Here is a 19,403-nt window from a genome sequence, read left to right on the forward strand (position 1 = left end):
AACACAAGAGCCCAGAAATAGGAAAAATTGAGAAATAATAATAGTGTTGAACTGCACACAATATTATTTCAATTCTTATATGTGAAAAAAAGTCGTAGTTTCGCCCTGAAAGCCGAAGCATCGATTGCGATAGCAAATTAGTAGACAGCTATACAAAGTACGGATAAGTAGTTTTATTGTCTGTATAAACTTATTAACATTCACTTATTAACTATACTAACAAGCATGGTGTCAGCGCCCACAGGCAAACATGAACACATCACACTCGATGAGCGCGGACACGCGCTGTCAAACGCTGGCGTGAGGAATCGCCACTGCAGCAGCGAGCGAAGTGACCTTCGTGCTGTTGTCTATCGCTTCGACACAACACGCACAAAGCTACAAGCCGCGACGCACCTACATTGCCTAGACTCTGCCCCCAACACAGATCGCTTTCAAGATACGGCCGGCGCAACCGCGCGCCGCCGTGCAGTACGCAGTTGATTCTAGAGCACAACGCCGCTCGCTATCCCTCCCTCCCTCGCCGGTGCCTCGAGCGCAACGGAAGAAGGCGCGCTCCCTCCCTACATTTCTTTCTTGCGCGTGCAGGATTTAGACGCGGTCGTCGGCTCCCCTCGCACGCTTTCACTCGCACATACAGCGTACAGCGACGGCGTTATCGCCCTTGTACTTTATACGAAACATCTATGCGCGAAAACTAATTTTAGGGCCACAACGCGTCATAGACACCATCTTTAGATAGCAAATACAGGATCTCAAAGGCCATACTTTTGCTGGCGGAAACCGAAAATACATCATAGGTGTCGCCCCCGGCACTTTGGGCGGCCAATGCCATCGTCAAGCCACCAAGTCAAACTACATGAAAAGTCAAAATGGCCGCTCGGGCCGGCGCGGGGTGGCAGTTCGCAACGTATGATGCGGGAACGGTCCCACAGTTGCGACGTAACAGCAGGGTTACGAATGCATTTGGTTCTACTGGGAGCTGTGCCGGGACCGGCCGAAAACGACGTAACAGCTGGGAAAACGCAGCACCCGGGAACGTAACAGCAGGGTTCTACTGTATTTACACGAAGCCAGCATAAATTTAATTTGTAGAAAATCTAAATGGTGCTTCTTAGCTGGTTAGAAAGACAAAAGAAAAGGTACTCATGCTGTCCTTCATGTCAAAGGTACTAACAAAAAATTACACTGTGGAAGTACACCTCAGAAGCAATATGTCGTTTACAATGTGGATCGCTTAACTTTAGTCGCCGGGGGCACAAATATCCACACTATAAGCAGTACTGCACTATATAACCAAAACAACAATTTCCAAAACCTGCACAGTGCAATACAGTAAAACCTCGTTGTTTTATGTTCCCGTATTTTTACAATTTCCCGGCGCCGATGTTCGTGATCAAGAACACGAAGAATCACCCAATACAGTTATGCTTCTTTTTTACCGGTTAATACATTCCCGGAAAACACAATTTTATGGCACTAACGTTCAGTACATCACCAAACTGTGATCGCTATGATACGTTTTCTGGCCACTAGACCCCTTGCAAAGGAAAAATGTGAGGAATACGCAATCGAGAGCAGTAAGCGCCCGCCACAGTGGCTTCCCCGCAGTACTCGCAGGGCGCCACTGTGTTGAAGTAGGTTGGCGCCTCGTGCTAAATTGGTAGACCAATGCCTAAGCACACGTACTACAGCACATGGTCGAAGCTACGGGAGCTAGGCTCGAAGTGCGTAGGAGGCGGCCATATTGAAATGCCGATGGCGATATGGTAGCGTAAATTTAGGGTCGTACTCGATTCTAACTGCGCAGGCAATTTCTGGACCCGTTTTATCGGGTCCTAGTGTCAGGTTAGTGAAGTAAAGTGCAGACTTGCGCAGTAACCAAAGAGTGGCGCTGCCAGCGCGTCTGAGAAAAAAAAAAAGTTTTTTTTTTCTTCGGCAACATCAACTGGAAAAGGAGAGTGCCGGCTTGGCGGGCTAGGCCAGCTGCAGCAAGCGGCGGGATCAGGTTTGAATGAAGGGAGGGGGAAAGGTCACGCCCGCGGCAGCAAGATCGCTGGGTGGAGGGGTGCAGGCCCGCCTTGCGCACGCTCGCACACGTGCGCTCGCTCTCGCCTTGCCTCGCAGTCGCCGTGAATTCGAGCGCGCCAAGCGCGACGCCGCCGCTTCGCATTCCGTCGCAGCGGAGAAGGTGCTTCCGGTCGCTGCTCGCGCAAAAATGACTAAATTTGGGGTGAAATCTCTAGGTTGTCAGAGGGAAAAATTCCTTATTTCGAGGGGGTCTCCTGCTGCCACTTCGTTACGTAGAGATTTCAAATACATGTACTTCTATGGAGTAACGGCGGGGAATAGAAAAACATCGTTATATCCAGGAATTCATTATATGGAGGTTCGTTACAAGCAGGTTTAACTGTAACTATAATACAGAAGAAACCATTTTCCTCTTTAGTGAGTCCCTGTATACGTTTTATTTTTTTTATGGACATGTAGCGATAACCTTTAATATGCCACCGACACATCCTATTCGTTGGTGCTGTATTTTTGACTGGAAGAGCTGTTTCTATCCGCAACGTTCTTCCTAACGTTCTTCCGACGCTGTTGACAACGAAGTACGTGGTCAAGCTTCCGTGCTTCAGCTACACGGATGGCTGAAAATGATGCTGTAAGATCAGACACCAACTATGCGTTTTGCCGACAGCCAACAGCCCAAAAATCTGTCCTTGGTTTTAGCCGCAATGCTACACTTCCTCCAGTCTATTTTTATTACTTTTTTTGCTGCTCATTATCTATCGTGGTGTAGAAACAGCTGTGAATGACTACAGTTGTGTACTTAGCCGCTCTGCGCATGCGAGTTGGGAAGCACACGGCAGCCACCACTGGCTGCGAGGGTGAGGAGGTGCAGGGGAGGAGGAGGACGTCACTCCTTATCAAGGAAAGCAAGCATATCCAGGGACTTTAGCCATGGTGTGTGTCTGTACGTGTGGGGAGAGTTGTGGGGAGGTCGTTGAACACACCATGCCCATTGGAAATGCCAAGAGCTTGGTGACCGAGTGGTCACGGACGGCAACCGACTCACCTTTTCCTCGGCCTTCAGCAGCATGTTCTGGGCGCGCGAGTTGACATTCTGGCCCAGCTTCTCCTTGGTCTCGGACAGCTTGTGGATGCGCCGGCCGGCATCAGTCGGGTTGTTGGCCTCAAAGTCATACTCAGTGTTGCTCTTGCCAAAGTAGGGCCGCTCCGAAGGAATCCACTCGTAGTGGTGGACCATGTCCTCCAGCTGCACACAATTTCACCCATTGACCACAGAGCTTTGAGCAAAATTATAGTGCCTAGAATATACTGATTATAATGTGTTGAGCGCAGCTACACAACGTATACAAAATCGTTTTACAGCACATGGGAAACTGGGACCAAACAGTGCCAGACCTGGGATGCTTGTGCACATCAAGCAATGTTTGTGGTGTGGTACGGGTGCATAAAGGAGGGAATTGTTGGGCTGTAAGGATAACATAAGTATACAGTGCGCATGTTTTCAAAATGTCAATTCTTTCAAGTGCGAAGCACTTTAGGGGCCCGTGCTGTCGGCCTCTACTGTGTGATCACGCTCAAAAACAAGTGCTCAAAAGAGGGTCAACACAAGTGCGGAATTGATCAAAACCGCTTCAAAATAAACATGATTCATGTAGCAAAGAAGAGAGACGCTAGTGGGTTCAGCGCTACTGGATCAAAACGCTAGTGGGTCGAGCGCTCTTGATCGGCAACGGCTCTCGTGCTTGGAAGCTGTTACTGCACTGAGCATTGACATTGCGCTGCTCCAAGCTCTGCCAAATAAACACCTTTAGAATTTCAGAATAATTTAAAAGGCAGGAATAATTAAGCATGAAATGCATTAATTAACATAAATTCGTTAAAACTGCTTCTATCATCAGCAAAGGCTTTGGCTCCATGTGCGTGGCGGTTTCCCACCAGTTGTGCCTTAGCACAGGTGTCAAAACGGATGATGGATTGCTAAACAGAAGATAAACACAGGATAAAACAAGATAAACACAAGGAAAACACAAGGAAAACACAAGGGAAACACCAGCGAATCACTGCTCCGCACTTCCCCAGCTTCACATTGAGTGGAACGGCATTACCGCCGAGTTACCATTGCAGCAGTTTTTTTCTTTAAAGCATGATTACCTATCTCTTGTAAGCCTTTCTATTGCCCACCTGCTATGGTCTCAGCTGAGAGTGGCAGTATTGCAATTAAATAAATAAAAATGTTATAGGCATTAGCTGTGGACTCTGAAAAACTCACTAAAAAAAAAAACAGCTTGGTGGCGCCATGGTTTAGGTCCTTCTGATCCACTGAATTTAAGTTAACACAAACTTTTCACAAGACCGATTTACAAGGTAAGTCTACTGCACATGCATAGCCATTCATATACAGTAGACTTCCATTGATTTGACTATGGTGAATACAATTTTTCGGTTCATTCGATCCAGCCTAAAGGCCCCAATGGCCCCCATGCATTTCTATGGGTCCAAAGTTTCGTTATTTCGATACTATAATTGGACTTCGCTGGAAAACTCGAACTTGACTAGTCAGCATGGACGTTAGTTTTCTACTTTGGACACACTGGAAAGAGCGAAACTGCGAGTCGGCCCTAGTTGGAACATATTCATTTTTAAAAAGTTTTTGCGTGCAAATAAACAAGGACGAAGAAAAGGAGCAACACAAGGACGAGCGTTCAAAAACGCTCGTCCTTGTGTTGAATTTTCTTGCTGGCTTGGCCAGGGTTGAATTAATGGAAGTTTACTGTACCACGAAACCTCGGTAATAACGTGCCTGGTGGGAACACGGTGCTGTCCGCACGAGTATGCACCGACTGCCAAGTATAAGTTTCCTTCTCTTGACATGCGTGTAGTAAACATTACCTAAAATACACACTACGAGATTTTTTTTCGTTCTTTCCAAACTAGTGCAAAAATTTCCGCTCACTCGCAAGACTGTGCAATCGTGCAAGGGCGATACTGAGCAGCATTTCGAGACTGCTGCATGGAACACAGCGGAACACATGGCAGCTGAGCGAATGATTTATACGGACTTCACCAATGTGTGTGCACGCTTTTGTACAACAATTTTCTATTGAACAAGAACCGGTGCCGCTTCGGTGAAACGCGGTACCTGTTGCCGCGTGGTGCCGGTCAACTGGTGCGATGTGTGTGCAGCGTGTCACACGCCGTCATTGTGCGGGCCACTTGCTCTACCGTAGTATGGATGTTTGCCGGCAGACCTGCACTTGCGACCGTCTGTGCACTGAGCTTCCTTCATGCCTGTGCTGCTCCTGGCTGTGTACAAGGTGCGGCGTACGTCTTGCCGAGCCAAAGTGGCGACAGTAGGCTGCTTTCATTTCTGCAAGCAACGCGCACTTGAAGCAGTCCCACCCAAAGATGCGGCAGAGAACGGCAACGAGTTTGGGTTATGGGCTATAAAAAGCTTGCGGTATGCTTACAGCAGCACTACACACGGCACCACGCACGCTGCCGAGCGGATAGTTGAAGATGCTTATCGCAATAGGGTCGGCAGCGGTAAATCATACTCAGGGGTGGAAGCAGGCTCCAACCTTTGCAGCAGGGCTGGGAGCAGGAAATGGACAGTTTTGGAGCCACTTTGGAGCAGCAAATACGCTGTTTTAGAGCAGGAAATAACTATTTCGAAGCAGCATCGGAGCAACAAATTTGTATTTTTGTAGCAGAGAAAGTGAGTTTTGGAGCAGGTCGCCATCCTAGGAACATTTAAATTAGCAAACTTTTGTTTTAACAAATACAAATGCTAAAAGACAACTTTATGTGCCAAGGTGAAATTTATGTGGAACATTCTATGCTCTTCTTGCCAAGCAACTTAAAAAAGAAATCTGATCAATCTGCAACTGTAGGGAACTGTAACGGTGGTACAAGTTCTAGTAACAATCAGGATGAAAGCACAACACAATAGCAATAAAAATCTATGTATGAGCATAAGAGGCATGAAATACATAGTAAAAGCCAGTACCTGCACTTGAGCATAAAGAAACAAGTACAAAGCAGCTCTAAAAGTAGCACAAGTAAATCACATGTGATGTAAAGCTAGTTTGTACCTTAACAACAAATAAGCGAAAATAAAAAAGCACTAGCAATGTGCTCACAGTGCTTTGTCTGTCATATTTTATATGTTACCTATGTGTCAGTCTAAAGAACAAGTCTTACTTAAAATGTATTCACTAAATAAGGCAAATATGTCTCTGAGTGAAAAAAAAGCCGGCAGATCCCACGCCCTGTGGGAATCGACGTTATGCGAAGTAGTGTGCGGGGAGCCTACCAAGTTAACGAAACGACCATGAGAGCACCAAGACGTAGGCGGCTCTTTCATGACCTACATGACACGCATGTCCTCATATTCATGTCATGAGTCCTCAGGAGTCTCTTTAGCTACACCTAAGAGACCTTAGGGCAAAAGCCTTAGTCATACTCGTGACTCTGACTTCTACCACCATCTTTTAGTGTTTCCTTCACTTAGTACCCACGTCCGAACCCATTTCAGTGTTTTTGAGTGTCAATATTTTTTTGCTGAGTCATTGTCATTTTTTGCTCAGTCACGGTCATGACTATGACTTCGACCAACAACCTTAGCCTTTTCCTTCACCTTGTAGCCCTCCGAATCCATTCCTGTGGTTTTTGAGTGTTAACATTTTTTCGCTGTTTCATTCTAATTTTTGCTGAGTAATGGTCATGACTATGATTTCTCCATCCAAAGTTTATTTTGATGGTAGAAGTCATGACTATGACTTCTACCATCAAAATAAACTTTGTCATGACTATGGCTTCTACCATCACGCTTCAGTGTTTCCTTCACTTAGCACCCACGTCAGAACCCATTTGAGTGGCTTTTGAGTGTTAATCTTTTTTTCGCTGAGTCATTGTCATTTTTGCTGAGTCATGCTCTTGACTATGACTTCTACCAGCATCCAGTAGTGTTTCCTTCATTTAGTACCCACGTCCGAACCCATTTGAGTGGTTTTTGTGTGCTAACCTTTTTCACTGGGTCATTGTCATGACCTACATGACACGCATGTCATGACATTTTTGTCATGACCTATCACTTATGTTTGTCATACACTCCTGTCATACAATATCAATTTTGGTATCTACTAAGTTAACGAAACGACCATGAGAGCACCAAGACGTAGGCGGCTGTTTCATGACCTACATGACACGCATGCACTTATAGGTCTTAGTCTGACCTGGAATAAAGTCTTTTCTCTCTCTCTCTCATGGCATATCATTTAAGTTCGTCATATACTGTTGTCATAGTATGCCAATTTTGGTACATACCAAGTTAATGAAACGACCATGAGAGCACAAAGTCGTAGGCGGCTAGAGAGATAGATACGGTCAAAGTAGCAAATGTTCGCGAAGAAATGCTTCGCATTTAATAACGCATCTGATTAACTACAGACATACTGCAAGTTGAAAATTGTACTTTCAGGCCTACACGTACTACAGTGTAGACTGCTTATAACATAAGTTGCCGGAGTCCGCAACGCTAGGCAATGTTGCTTGCCTAGTCTGTCAAAAAAAAAAAAAGGATGCAAATTTGCTGTTTTCTGTGCCACTCCACATCACACCACTCAGCGAACAATGGAAGCCAATCTTGAAAGCCATACTTTGCTCTACTGCATGTGCCGGAAAGTGACCCTCCATTTTTGTAAACTATACATGGTGAGAAGCTCGGACCAAGGCAACTTTGTTTTTATTTTTCTTGACAAAGCAGGCAACTAGCAGTACCAAATATTATATTAGACAATCCAAACTATAAAATGCGAACCTGCTGCAAAATCCGAGCAAAATAGAAGCAGTGGTCAGTACAATTTTTTTTTTAAAAGGGACATACGCGGGTCACTATATTGTTCACAGAGTTAGTGCAAGTGTAGTGAAATTTGTCTATCAGAAGTTAACACTCGCACAGGCATTCACTATACTTCCAAGCTCAACCGTATTTTTCCCTTCTCGTCGTATTGACTAACACATGCTGCACCCACAACCACCAGAATAGCACACGCACCTTCTTCACAGCGTCCCCGGCCTCACGGTCGATCTTGGTGACATCGTGCTCCCACTGCTGGATCTTGAGCTTGAGCTGGTCGGCCTGCTTCTCGATCTCAGCCCGCTCGGCATACTTCTCGGCGATCTCGCGGCTCGCAGCCTTGAGCTTCTCCTTCTGTGCCTTGACCTCTTCGCCGGCCTCTTTCACTTTCTCCTGCGTGGCGTACACACAAACAGACGACAAGCCCTTGTAACCAGATTCTTCGTACTACAATTACTAGAGGGAATTAACATAGGAGTAATGGTTAGTACATGGATTTGTTTTCGACTGGTCATTGCGCTTGTGGCTTCAGAAGGTTTTGTGCCTTTGTTTGCTACGCTTCGTCTGCCTTTATAGGCTTAAATTTCGAAGCAATTGTATTTTTATAAGCGCAAAGAGGCGAAAGGACTCTGCGCACATGCATAACCATTGCAAACTGCAGCATTTATAATGCAACATACCTAGTTGAAAATGATCCATTTGCCAATGCCACAATGAATGCCACAAAGCCATTCGAAGCCACAAGGACCAAGTTTAAGCAAATCATTGTACAGTTAAACCTTGACATAATGAAGCCAGTAAAATCAGCACTTGACTTCGTTATACAGTTAAACCTCGATATAAGAAAGTATTTAACTTTTCATAACCTTTTGTCCATAGAACATCATATATTTAGAACCTCAGTATCACGAAGTGTGTTTATACGTGATTTCAATATAACGAAATTTCACTGCCACCACAAAGGAATTCAGAGACAATAAATGGAAACTTCCATGGGCACGGATGGTCAAATGATTGAATTACAAGCGGCTCCTTGCACACGCATCTCTTAAAACGCGCACCGCGTGACAAGAGCGGCCGCCGAAGTGAAGCAGCGTCACGTTCCGTATCAAGTCGAAGGGCGATAAGATCCTATCGCGCTCCGCGCACTGTGTGCTTTGGTGCGAGTGAAAGCATGCGAGGGTGAGACAAGAAAGAGGGTGGCTTCACGAGTGCCGCCTTCCCACGCGAGCAAAGGGAAAGAGAGGGAGAGGAGCGAGCTCACAGTAACGCGATCAAGTGTGCGCGACGGTGCGGGGGAAAGTGGGGGTAAGGTGGCGCGCCCCTCCATTTCTTCTGGCGCACGTTCCGGCCGTGGATACACATTGCGGTAAGCAAGGCTGAGTGCACACACAGCCTTGCTGTAGTGGTAATCTGCCGCGTGTGCAAAGAGTGGGTGTGCCGAGACGGCGTGGCATCATGTAAGCCGTCTTTCCACACGTTCAGTATTGAAGGTTGCGTAATCTCGAGTTCAGGAGACCCGTTGAACCGAGAGGCAGAAGAAGCATTCCCTTCTCGCTGCCGGCGCTTTTCACGATAGCGTCGTCCTAGTGCAGGCGACGCCTATCAGCTGCGAGAACGGAGTTGAAAGCGTGGCTGGCTTCGCTTCATTCGTACCGCCGATGTGAAGATATCGTCGACGTGGCATGAAACCGTATCATTCATCGCAGACTCCCCGATTCAACAAAATTAATTGTTTCCTCATTCAAGTTTGCTTTTTCCGATTGCCCGTGTAAAAAAAAATAGATCGGCGACCGTACTTCTTTTCATAAAAGGTCGAATTTCAAAACAACGAAATTACGATAAAATTTTCGATATAACGAAGCAAATTGCCGATTTTACCGACTTCGTTGTATGGAGGTTTAAGTGTATCAAAATTTCGGTATATCAAAATTTGACCTTTTATGCAATAAGTACAGTCACAGGGAGATCTTTCTTACACGAAAGTGGCCATAAATATTTTAGAATTTTAGGGCAAAAAAAAAAAACGGTTTCATGACAAAATTTTTTAAAATTTGGGTGAATTTGAGAGTCAGCCACCAAAGAGCGAGACAGCTTCATGCCTTGTCGACAATACTTTCACACTTGTAGTTCAAAGCAAAACCTGCGAAGCTTTCGCATTCACTCCGCCACCCCTGCTGATAGTATCGCCCGCAGTGGGAGAATGCTATAAGTGGTCCACTCTCCACACAGTCCGACCAATGCAGCATCAAAACTCGTTTGAGGCCACAAAGAAAGCTTCACTTTAAAATCACACGAAGGCCATGTTTGCTGTCAATTCGCGATATTGTATGTGCATGTCATGTCCGAGACATCAAGCAAGGTCCAGTACAGCATCCAAAATTTCAATAGCTATTATGCATTGTTTCTAGTACTCGTTCCGTGAGTAAAAGGTTGCAGTTTCACCTGAAAGCGACAGCAAAGTATTAAACTACCCGAAGGTTCATAGTTTTATCGGCCGTATAAATTGCAGTAAATATTTGCTTATTAATTAAATTAACAAGCACGTTGGCACGTGCGCATAGGCAAACATGAACAAATCTCACTCGATGACCACGAACATTTGATTATTGCCACAACAGTGGCGTGATGAAGAGCGCAGGCGAACGCTTTGTCTGCCTCTTGCTTCAACACGTCTCTGAAACTCGAGATTAGGCGAGCTTCAGCGCTAGGCGCGCGGGAAGACAGTGCACACGAAACCACCAGCCATCTTGGCTCGCCCAGTTTTTGCACCCACTGCAAATTATCTTCAAGATGGGGTGTGCGGCTCGCATATGCGCTCAGCCACGCTGACAGCCATACGCAGACAGAGCAAAGCTAGGATAGGAGACACCCGCACACATGCTCCTTACCTTGGCAGTAGCCAGCTTTTCCTCGTTCTGCTTGAGCTTTTCTTCGAGATTGGCCATCATGCCATCGCTCGTCTTCATCAGATCCTGGTAGCCCACGATGGACTTCTCCAGTTCCTGGATCTCCAGGTTCAGCCCTTCCACTTCCTACACTCCGGAAAGAGAGAGAGAGAGTCGAGTGAGCGAGATGAACAGTGATTTAACCAAGCCAAGTCATGCATTGGCTACGCTACCCACACTCATAAGCCTTGTTCACGCAATTAACTCTGTAATGCCCAATGCATCACTTATGCTACGCCGAGTTCGGTATCACAAAATTCTGATTTAAGCACACGAAACTACTTGTAGCCTATAGCAGCATAGCAGAGTTATGGATAGTTTAGAAAACCACTTACTAATGAGTTCATTATTAGTTATTAATTAGTTCAGTCAAACCCACTTGTAACAATATTGAAGTGCCAAGAAAATTCCACTGCTATAACCGAGTTGCACAAAAAAAAAAAATCTACATACAGCGAAGCTTTGTGTGAGTGCATGAAGAGTCTTAACACGAGGTTGTGTTCATTGAATGTCCGCACAAAATGGCATGGAAGGCTTTATTCAGCCACAGTAGAGAGGCTAATGCAATGCCGCCGCCACGGATGCACGAAGGTGAGCTTTCTAGTTTGTTTATTTTTTTTCTTTCCCTGCACGGGCGGCATCACTGCTGCCGGGGATGCAAGCCCCATCTGGTGGTGGTGGAAGGAACCCATCGGCACACATGCTCTGCTGTGATTGGTTGGCCTATTCGGCAAGAGAACAGCCAGGCCGCAGCAACCACAGCCATGAAGCACAGCAAGGTTCTAGGTCTAGATGCTCGTACCGTGACTGGAGGAGGCGCATACACGCCTGTATATTTAGGAACGCTTACTATGTCTCATGACAGTGGCCCCCTTCCATTGTTACTATGCATTACCGCAATAAATTGTGTTTGCTTCACCGCATAGCAGGGCTGCATTACGGCAAAGCTGATCAGCCAAGTTCGATTGTCCGACGGAGGCCAAGTTTCAGACCGAAATTACGCAGGTTTGGACCCATAGAAATGTATGGGCACCGGTTGGGTCCTACAGTTAAGATCGAATTCGCAAAAAAATATCGAAAAAAAAAAGATGTTTCTTGTTCTTTTTTTTTTTTCAAAGCAGCTTGTTGTATTCATCATTTTCAACAATTAAACTTTTGTTCCGACGCAAAAAACCACCCGCCAACTTTTGTGTCCGTATCCCTTTAAGACCGATATCGCTGTAAGTGGATTTTATTGTACAGTCAAAGACCAATTTTCCGGATGCCAGATTTTTCGGACAAGCGTGATAATTCGGATGCCTTCGCGGCACCGCCACGTACCCCATAGAGACAATGTATATGTAAGAACGTCTGAAATTTTGGACACAAAAAACCTTCGCTGTCCGATTTTCCGGACTTTTTGCCATGATGGCAGGTTCGAAACGGCATTAATCGAAGCCACCATGGCCGCCATTGCGATCGCCGTCTTGAACCGGCGCTCTGGCATGCAGATCGGCTGGCAGCCGTAGACACCACCACGGCAACGCTAGGCCCAGCTACTTCACGACGTTCACTACCAAGCTTCTTTCTGTTCGGTGCCACGTTTTGTATTGAAACAATTCGCCGCTGTTAGCAGTGGCGCCGAGTCCGCATTCGTAATCTTCGCCAATGTCTTGGAAGCTCGGAAAGGACGACGCATTGCATAATGCCGGTTTCCGAAAGTCTGCTTCGCCTCAATGCAGCAGTGTTACGCAGGGGAGCATACGTGAAGTACTGCGATGAAGCATACCAAAGTAGGAAGGGGTAATTGTCACGGGACACGGTATGTATTCCTTAATTATACACGCATGCACCCGCCGTCTCCTATCACTGTACGAGCACCGATACGCCTAATAAGTGTACTGGCAGGCCTCCAGAGCTATTTCGGACGTGCCTGTGGTGATTGGAGCCCTTGAGGGCAGTAAAAGGCATGCATTTGTTTTTTCAGACTGCCCGATTTCTCGAACGTTTTCGCGGCCCCGAGGGAGTCCGAAAAATCGGGCGTTGATTTGATATAAAAAATCCTAGTCAAAGGCCAAAAATGATTAAATTTGTTGAAATATACAAACCTTTTTACCGCTGAGTACGCTGAGTGTTTATTAAAGGTTCACAGACTAAGGCTGGGGGTAGCGCATATGCACGGCTACGTGCACCTCACGCGACGCACCGAGTCTCCAGACTGTGAGCTACGCAATGTGAATGAGGCTATAGGTCACGTGCTGTGTGACCGACGTCAGTACATGGAAGAGCAACAAAAGATGAGCAATGACCTTATGCACCTCGGCAGTCCATCGTTGTCGGAGGGCATTATGTTAGGCCCTTGGCCAGACGTTCAATCGAGTTTTAAGGCCATTCAGGTGTTACTGGACTTACTACAGTCCAGACACAGGCCTGGACTGTAGGCTTTGAATAGACCAAATTGCTTGCTATATGTTTTACATTCTCCTTCGCTCGTCATCGTCACCCATCATGCACCTCTTTCTTCCCCTTTTCCCTTCCCCTAACGCAGAGTAGCTGGCTAGAGGAATGACCCTCAGGCTGACCTCTCTGCATTTCGTATCATTAAACTTTTCTCTCTCTCTCCAGACTTTGTTCTGTAGGGACGCCTACTGTGCAGCGACAATGACCTGTGCCACTGGCAAATGTAAATATTTATGAAGTTTAAAATGAAATATGGATGTAACAGTGGTTGAAATTTCAGTTGCCATTATAAATTGGTTGTATAAGCTGGCATCGCTGCTGCGCGGTCAGGTCCGCATAAAATAGACGGATCCAAGAAATTGAGCTCAGCAACCTAGTAGCATATGAAGCATTCAGTGAGGTCGGAGCTATTTCTTTAAGTACGAAAGGCATTTACACTTGCTTGCAAATGCTATTCTAAAACTGTCTAGCAATAGTGGTACTGGCACAATACTGGTAGTGGGAAACAGAAGTACACCCGGCCAGCCACTGTTCCCTCCCCCTTTCGTCTCACCTGCTTCTTGGCAGTGGCCTTCTTGGCCGACTCATCAGCCTTCTTTTTGCACTTGGAGATCTGCTGCTCGGCTGCCTTCAACTCCCGGTCTCGGATGTTCTTGGCATCTTTCACTTTCTCCTCGAGGTCCTTCACCCGAGCCGAGGCTTTCTTCTGTGTCTCCTTGCACGCCTGCAACTTGGCCTTCGACTCCTCTGCAACCGACAAGAGCAGACAGGCAGACTAAGCTTGGTTTTTGAAAGTCAAGAGGCATGGCAAACAAACGGCCAGATCTCAGAGCTTTCATCTGATGATCATATGCCAAATGAGTAACTTCGGGCCAGCGCAGCAAAGGCTATGCTGTAGCATACGCCAAGCAGAAAAGAGAATCAGACCAAGGGTTCCTCCATTGTCGGCCCCTTGTGCAAAGCCAATTGAATAAAAGCTACACAGAAGGATTAGTAATACACAATGGGCAAGCCTTGCTTCCTTTTACGGAACACACAGCCAGCTCTTGTAACCGATTGACTGACATCAGCCCTAGCCTTTGCTGCACTGAACGGAGTTGATGAAGATGGTGTCCAGTAATGAAGCCAAATACGGGTGTTTCTCGCTTGTCATTTCGAGGCCACACCCAACAAAATGCAACAAACTGTGCCACCGTGTGCAGAAGCCGGACTAGAGCGGCTACGCTAAAGCCACCGGGCACTCCACTTCAGGTGGCGTGCCACCCCGATGTCTCAACAGCATTACGTTTGGTCCCACTTCTACGTCACTGTCTACCACCAAGCTAGAATTAGTAACCCCTTCAGGCCCTATGTGCACAATTGTGCCCGCCACAACAGTGCATTAAAAACAGGACCATTGATGAATATGATATTTAAAATGCGTGGCATACATCTTCAAACGCTTTTGACTGGACCTGGGCTTTGCATAATATGTGTAAATTGTTTTATTAATAAACAAGTCGTAAGGTTCTTCTTTCTGGGATTTTACGTGCCATAGGCGGCTAGGTGTTTCCACCTGGTATCAGCATGTCGTAATATAATAATATAATGAGTTCACTTCTTTCATTGTTTTTCGCAATGTCCGACACCCGTATACTTAAGAAATGTCTGGATAGGTGCTTGCCAAACATGCTGGACACAAAATAGCTGATGTTTTATTATTCCATGCTCCTGTAGGGAGTTCTCACATCGAGTACCTATTCTACAACTTGACAAAACTGCCTGAACAATTAAAGATTCTTCAACTATTCTACAGCTGTAAACTGTTCATGATTCTAAAGCTGCAAGAAATGTGGCAAAGCTAAATTTTTGGCGCACAGAATTAATTGGCATTTACAGGGTTTAAGCATGGCAACGCCAACCTGCAAGCTGAACTACCCTAGTAAAGCTAACAACAAAAGCTGCAAAAAACAAGCGACACGGCTTCCGTAACTTCGTGCTACTCTCGAGTGAAAAGCAAATTTTTCCTTTCAGGAAATGTGACACGTCTGAAGAATCTGCCACTAAGGTGAAGTACTTTTTTTTATTGAGTATATGTTGCTGAGCCACCTTTTGCTAGTACACATAGTACAAAAAAAAAAGCAGAACTCGAAATAGAGTACGATGTGAAGTTCTTAGAGAAAACATGAAGTCAATTCTTCAAATGTACCACAATACTCTGTGCTAAAGCTATTGGTTGATTGATCGATGAGTGGAGAAGAGGCTGGCCACCAACATTAGACAGCTTTAGTTTAACGTTAGCGTAATAACGGGGTTAAGGGAAATAGCGTTACCGTTCCGCAAACGAACTTTGCAGAAAGAGAGTTTTAGTATAGCGTGATAGCGTAGTTGATGTGCGATAACGCTATTCCATTAGGCTTTGAATTTCGCTTACATAGGGCACCTAAGTAATTCTATGTGTGTGTGCGTCCGAAAAGTGCGAGAGGCAGTGCAATGGAAGCCAGGAGCGTGTTGTATTTTTACTTCCCGTGTCCGCTGATCTGCAGCGAAAGGCAAGCAGTACAAGCCGTCTACCATAGCCTCCGAAATCTTCCCATCTCAGAGGCCATATGCCGTCCTCGCGCCTATCTCCCAACTTTACCGACAGGCGGCGCTCGCATCTCGGAGAAAATTTCCCTCATTAGGCTTAGGTGCGTTCGAAACGAGAAGTGATCTCGGAAAATTCCTCAAGGTTAGCCATAACACTCTCTCGTCGAAGCGGCATGAGACTAAGCGAAAGCCTATTATGCAGTGATTTGCTACGAACGAAGTGAATTCTACAAAAACAACGCCAAATTCAGTTCGAAGTGGGTGACCGGGATCGCCGCTATGTTTTACGTAAACTACGTAAACCACACAAAAACGGTAATGTTAAATCTGAGAAATAGCATGCATACGGTAAACGGTATGGGTCGGTTATCGTTCTGCGCATGCGCATTTCGATCCCGCTATTCCGGTAAGCCCGCTACTACGGTAAACACGCTAAACTAAAACTGTCTATTAACACCTGTGATGTAGTCGTTGTACTTGATCGCATCAACCCAGCAATGATGCCCTCGTTTTCCTTGTCTTTCAGCTTGATTTTTACACACTTCTGTGCTACTCTTGGGTTACTTGAAATGTGCGCTCTCACAAATGAACCAGTGGCTTCAGTCGCCTATGCATCTGCCTAGCCTGTGACATGCCTTTTGCCTGCAGGACCTCGCTTTCCTCCCTACTGGGTTTACAGAGCAACACTGGAGTTATGAGAGGCACCATAAACGAAGGGCTCTGGATTAATTTTCGCAACCTGGGGTTCTTTGATCTGCACCTAAGGCACCTATGTGTTCTTGCATTTTGCCCCCACTGAAATGTGTGAGCTGCAGTCAGAAATCAAACCCGCGACCTCGTACTGAGCGGCACACCTCAGCCGCAAACCGTGGCAACTGTAAACTGTACAGACAGCTACTGCTGTCGTCAGCACTGCAAGACCCACCAATGGTCTGTTGAAGGGCCTGGTACTCCTGCAGAAGCTGGTGGTGCGTGCTCTGCTGGAGTCGACTCTTCAGCTGCTCCAACTCGGTCTCCTTCAGGTCCGACTCTTCTTTCAGGCGGTTGTACCTGCAGAGGCAACGTACTTGCATTTGGCCCCACAATGACACCGCAATGTTTTAAAGCAAAGCTTGCGAACCCTCTCGAACTTAGTTGACCACGGCTGCTGCAACTGTTTCACCAAATAACTCGCACACAGAAAAAGAAAATAATTAGGAGCCCGAGGGTAGGACCGCACCTCCGTATCCCAGCTCAACAGCTCGATGCGTTAACCACAAAGCCACAACCACACGCGCACTTCTCTCATGCCAACACCAAGTAGCCTTTCGAAATTCCAAAAGGTGGAGGAAGATTCACAAGAGGAAAAACTGGAATACCGCAGAACATATTTTCCATATTCACTGTCCTTGTGCTTCGAGTTGTCAATTATTTACCCTTGCGCTATGATCTGCTGGCCTCCCGGTTAGCTCAGATGGTAGAGCGACCACCCCGGAAAGGCAGTTGGTCCCGCTTTCGAATCCCGGACCGGGACGAATATTCATTCAACCACGAAGCTATGTTTCTGAGAATCCCGTGCGGGTTTCCATCGTAGCTTCGTGCCACATATGGGTGGATGACAATTTTTCTTTTTCATGATACTCCCTCCACCTTTAGGAATTCCGCATAACTGATTTGCCATAAACAATAGTATTGAAGACAAAGAAAAGAAAATAGTAAGGTGCAGCAGGCAGTCATGAGGGCTTACTTTTGTGCCACGGCCTGGATTCCTGCGAGCTCCTTGGAGATGTTTGCGTAAGCCTGCTCACGAGACGCCAATTCCGTGCGGTCTTTCTTGATCTGGGCGACCATTTCCAGCGTGCTGGGACCCTTGGGCTGTGCACCTGTGCCACAATGCAAGAACAGGTCAAGTTAACAGACAGTACCACACCCAACACAGGGCATGCAACTTGGTGGAAAAGTACTCATGCTGGCACCTGTAGACTCCCTCAAAAAAGCCCTTTAATAAAAAAAAAGAAGGTGGGGGGGGGGGGGATGCAGAAAATCTTGAGTTATTGGCACCAAGAGAAGGGAAGCACAGCTGCAGATGGAAGAAAACTATGTGATGCGATAAAATTTGGAAATTAGCAGGCATAACATGGGTTCAGCTGGCGCAAGACAGGGGTAATTGGACATTGCTGGGAGAGGCCTTCGTCCTGCAGTGGACATAAATGTAGGCTGATGATGATGAGACTTGCCATAATATCTATTAGCCGGGAGCTGTGAACAATTTCAGACCACCTTGGGATTACTTTTAACGCATTCAGAAATCCTGGTACATGAGCGAGTGTTGAAACTGCAACTCTACGTTAAGCAGCAGATTGCCACTGCCACTGAGCCACCACCACCAAAGAGGACACGAAGCTCTGTCACACACTGCAATTATGCACGGTAGTGCAGGGAAACCTCCAGAGATCGATATAGGAGAGGCCAGGCTTTATGCTTGACATGATAGTTCATGGTTGTCAGCCAAACTAGTCAAGTTTATATTAATAAAGTTAATCAAGGATCATTCTATCGAAAACGCTGGTGCAGCCATGTAGAAGACCCTGTTCACTGCGAGATTTGACTTGCAATTGCGTGGCCCCTTAAATCAAGATTTCCTCTGTAACTAAATCATCCCGCACGAGACAAACATTCCAAGATTTCAAGAAGAGTAATTTATCAATATACAGTAGAAACTCGTTAATACAATTTAAAAAGAAAAGACATCAACAGGGAAACACAAAGAAATCATTTTTATAAGTGGTTTTCCTTAGCATTAGGGCCTCAACAAATGCAAAAAGTTGCCACAGGCACAAAGGCATGAAAACAAAGTCAACTTGATTCAAACCTCCAGAGATGACACCAGAGGGGTCGAAGGAAGCCCCATCAAACGAGACGGTCCGCTTCTGCACGCCATTGTCAAACGCCACAATACGGGCATCGTCAATCTTGGTTGTGACCAGTGTGGTGCCGAACACAAACTTCATGGCGGGCGCCAGGTGCGGTGGGTAGTCGACAAGGGACTGCGCTGCGAACACGTTACCTCGGCCAACCTAGAAAACAGTGCACCTGTGTTGTACTTATTCAGGGTGGAATGCTTGTGTTCACAGTTGATGTAAAAAAATATATAGGCTAAAGGCTCTTTGCACAAAGCTTTGACTGAAAAAACTTGGTAGCCTGTTTCTGGTCTCTTTTGCACAAGAAGTTCTTCTTTCTGGGGTTTTACGAGCCAAAACCAGTTCTGATTATGAGGCACGCCGTAGTGGAGGGCTCCGGATTAATTTTGGCCACCTGGGGTTCTTTAACGTGCACTACAACACAAGCACACAGGCGTTTTTGCATTTCGCCTCCATCGATATGCGGCCGCCGCGGCCGGGATTCGATCCCGCGACCTCGTGCTCAGCAGCGCAACGCCTAGGGTAATTGAGCCACCGCGGTGGGTTTGCACAAGAAGTCACTGATGCACATGCTTTCCCCCGACAACCTCCAGTTCGGATGCATGTTGATGAACTTGCACTGGCAAGATCATATACTGCGCGCCTTGGTGAAGCCACTGT

At 46.4% G+C, this 19,403-nt stretch overlaps 1 protein-coding gene across 1 annotated transcript in view; it reads right to left on the reverse strand.

The window, feature by feature from the left end:
• The window catches only part of LOC119432626 (structural maintenance of chromosomes protein 2-like), a 46,562-nt gene that overhangs the window by 1,637 nt on the left and 25,522 nt on the right, over window positions 1-19,403 (reverse strand). The window contains exons 12-19 of the mRNA XM_037699786.2: window positions 18,695-18,899; window positions 17,570-17,705; window positions 16,769-16,893; window positions 13,829-14,022; window positions 10,780-10,923; window positions 8,087-8,281; window positions 3,077-3,277; window positions 2,768-2,880 (exon numbers count right to left, since the gene is read on the reverse strand). Of these exons, the coding sequence (XP_037555714.1) occupies window positions 2,768-2,880; window positions 3,077-3,277; window positions 8,087-8,281; window positions 10,780-10,923; window positions 13,829-14,022; window positions 16,769-16,893; window positions 17,570-17,705; window positions 18,695-18,899 (1,313 nt within the window). The remainder of the gene's footprint in view (window positions 1-2,767; window positions 2,881-3,076; window positions 3,278-8,086; window positions 8,282-10,779; window positions 10,924-13,828; window positions 14,023-16,768; window positions 16,894-17,569; window positions 17,706-18,694; window positions 18,900-19,403) is intronic.

The sequence above is a fragment of the Dermacentor silvarum genome, chromosome 11, assembly GCF_013339745.2.
Source record: "Dermacentor silvarum isolate Dsil-2018 chromosome 11, BIME_Dsil_1.4, whole genome shotgun sequence".
In the NCBI taxonomy this organism is placed as follows: domain Eukaryota; kingdom Metazoa; phylum Arthropoda; class Arachnida; order Ixodida; family Ixodidae; genus Dermacentor; species Dermacentor silvarum.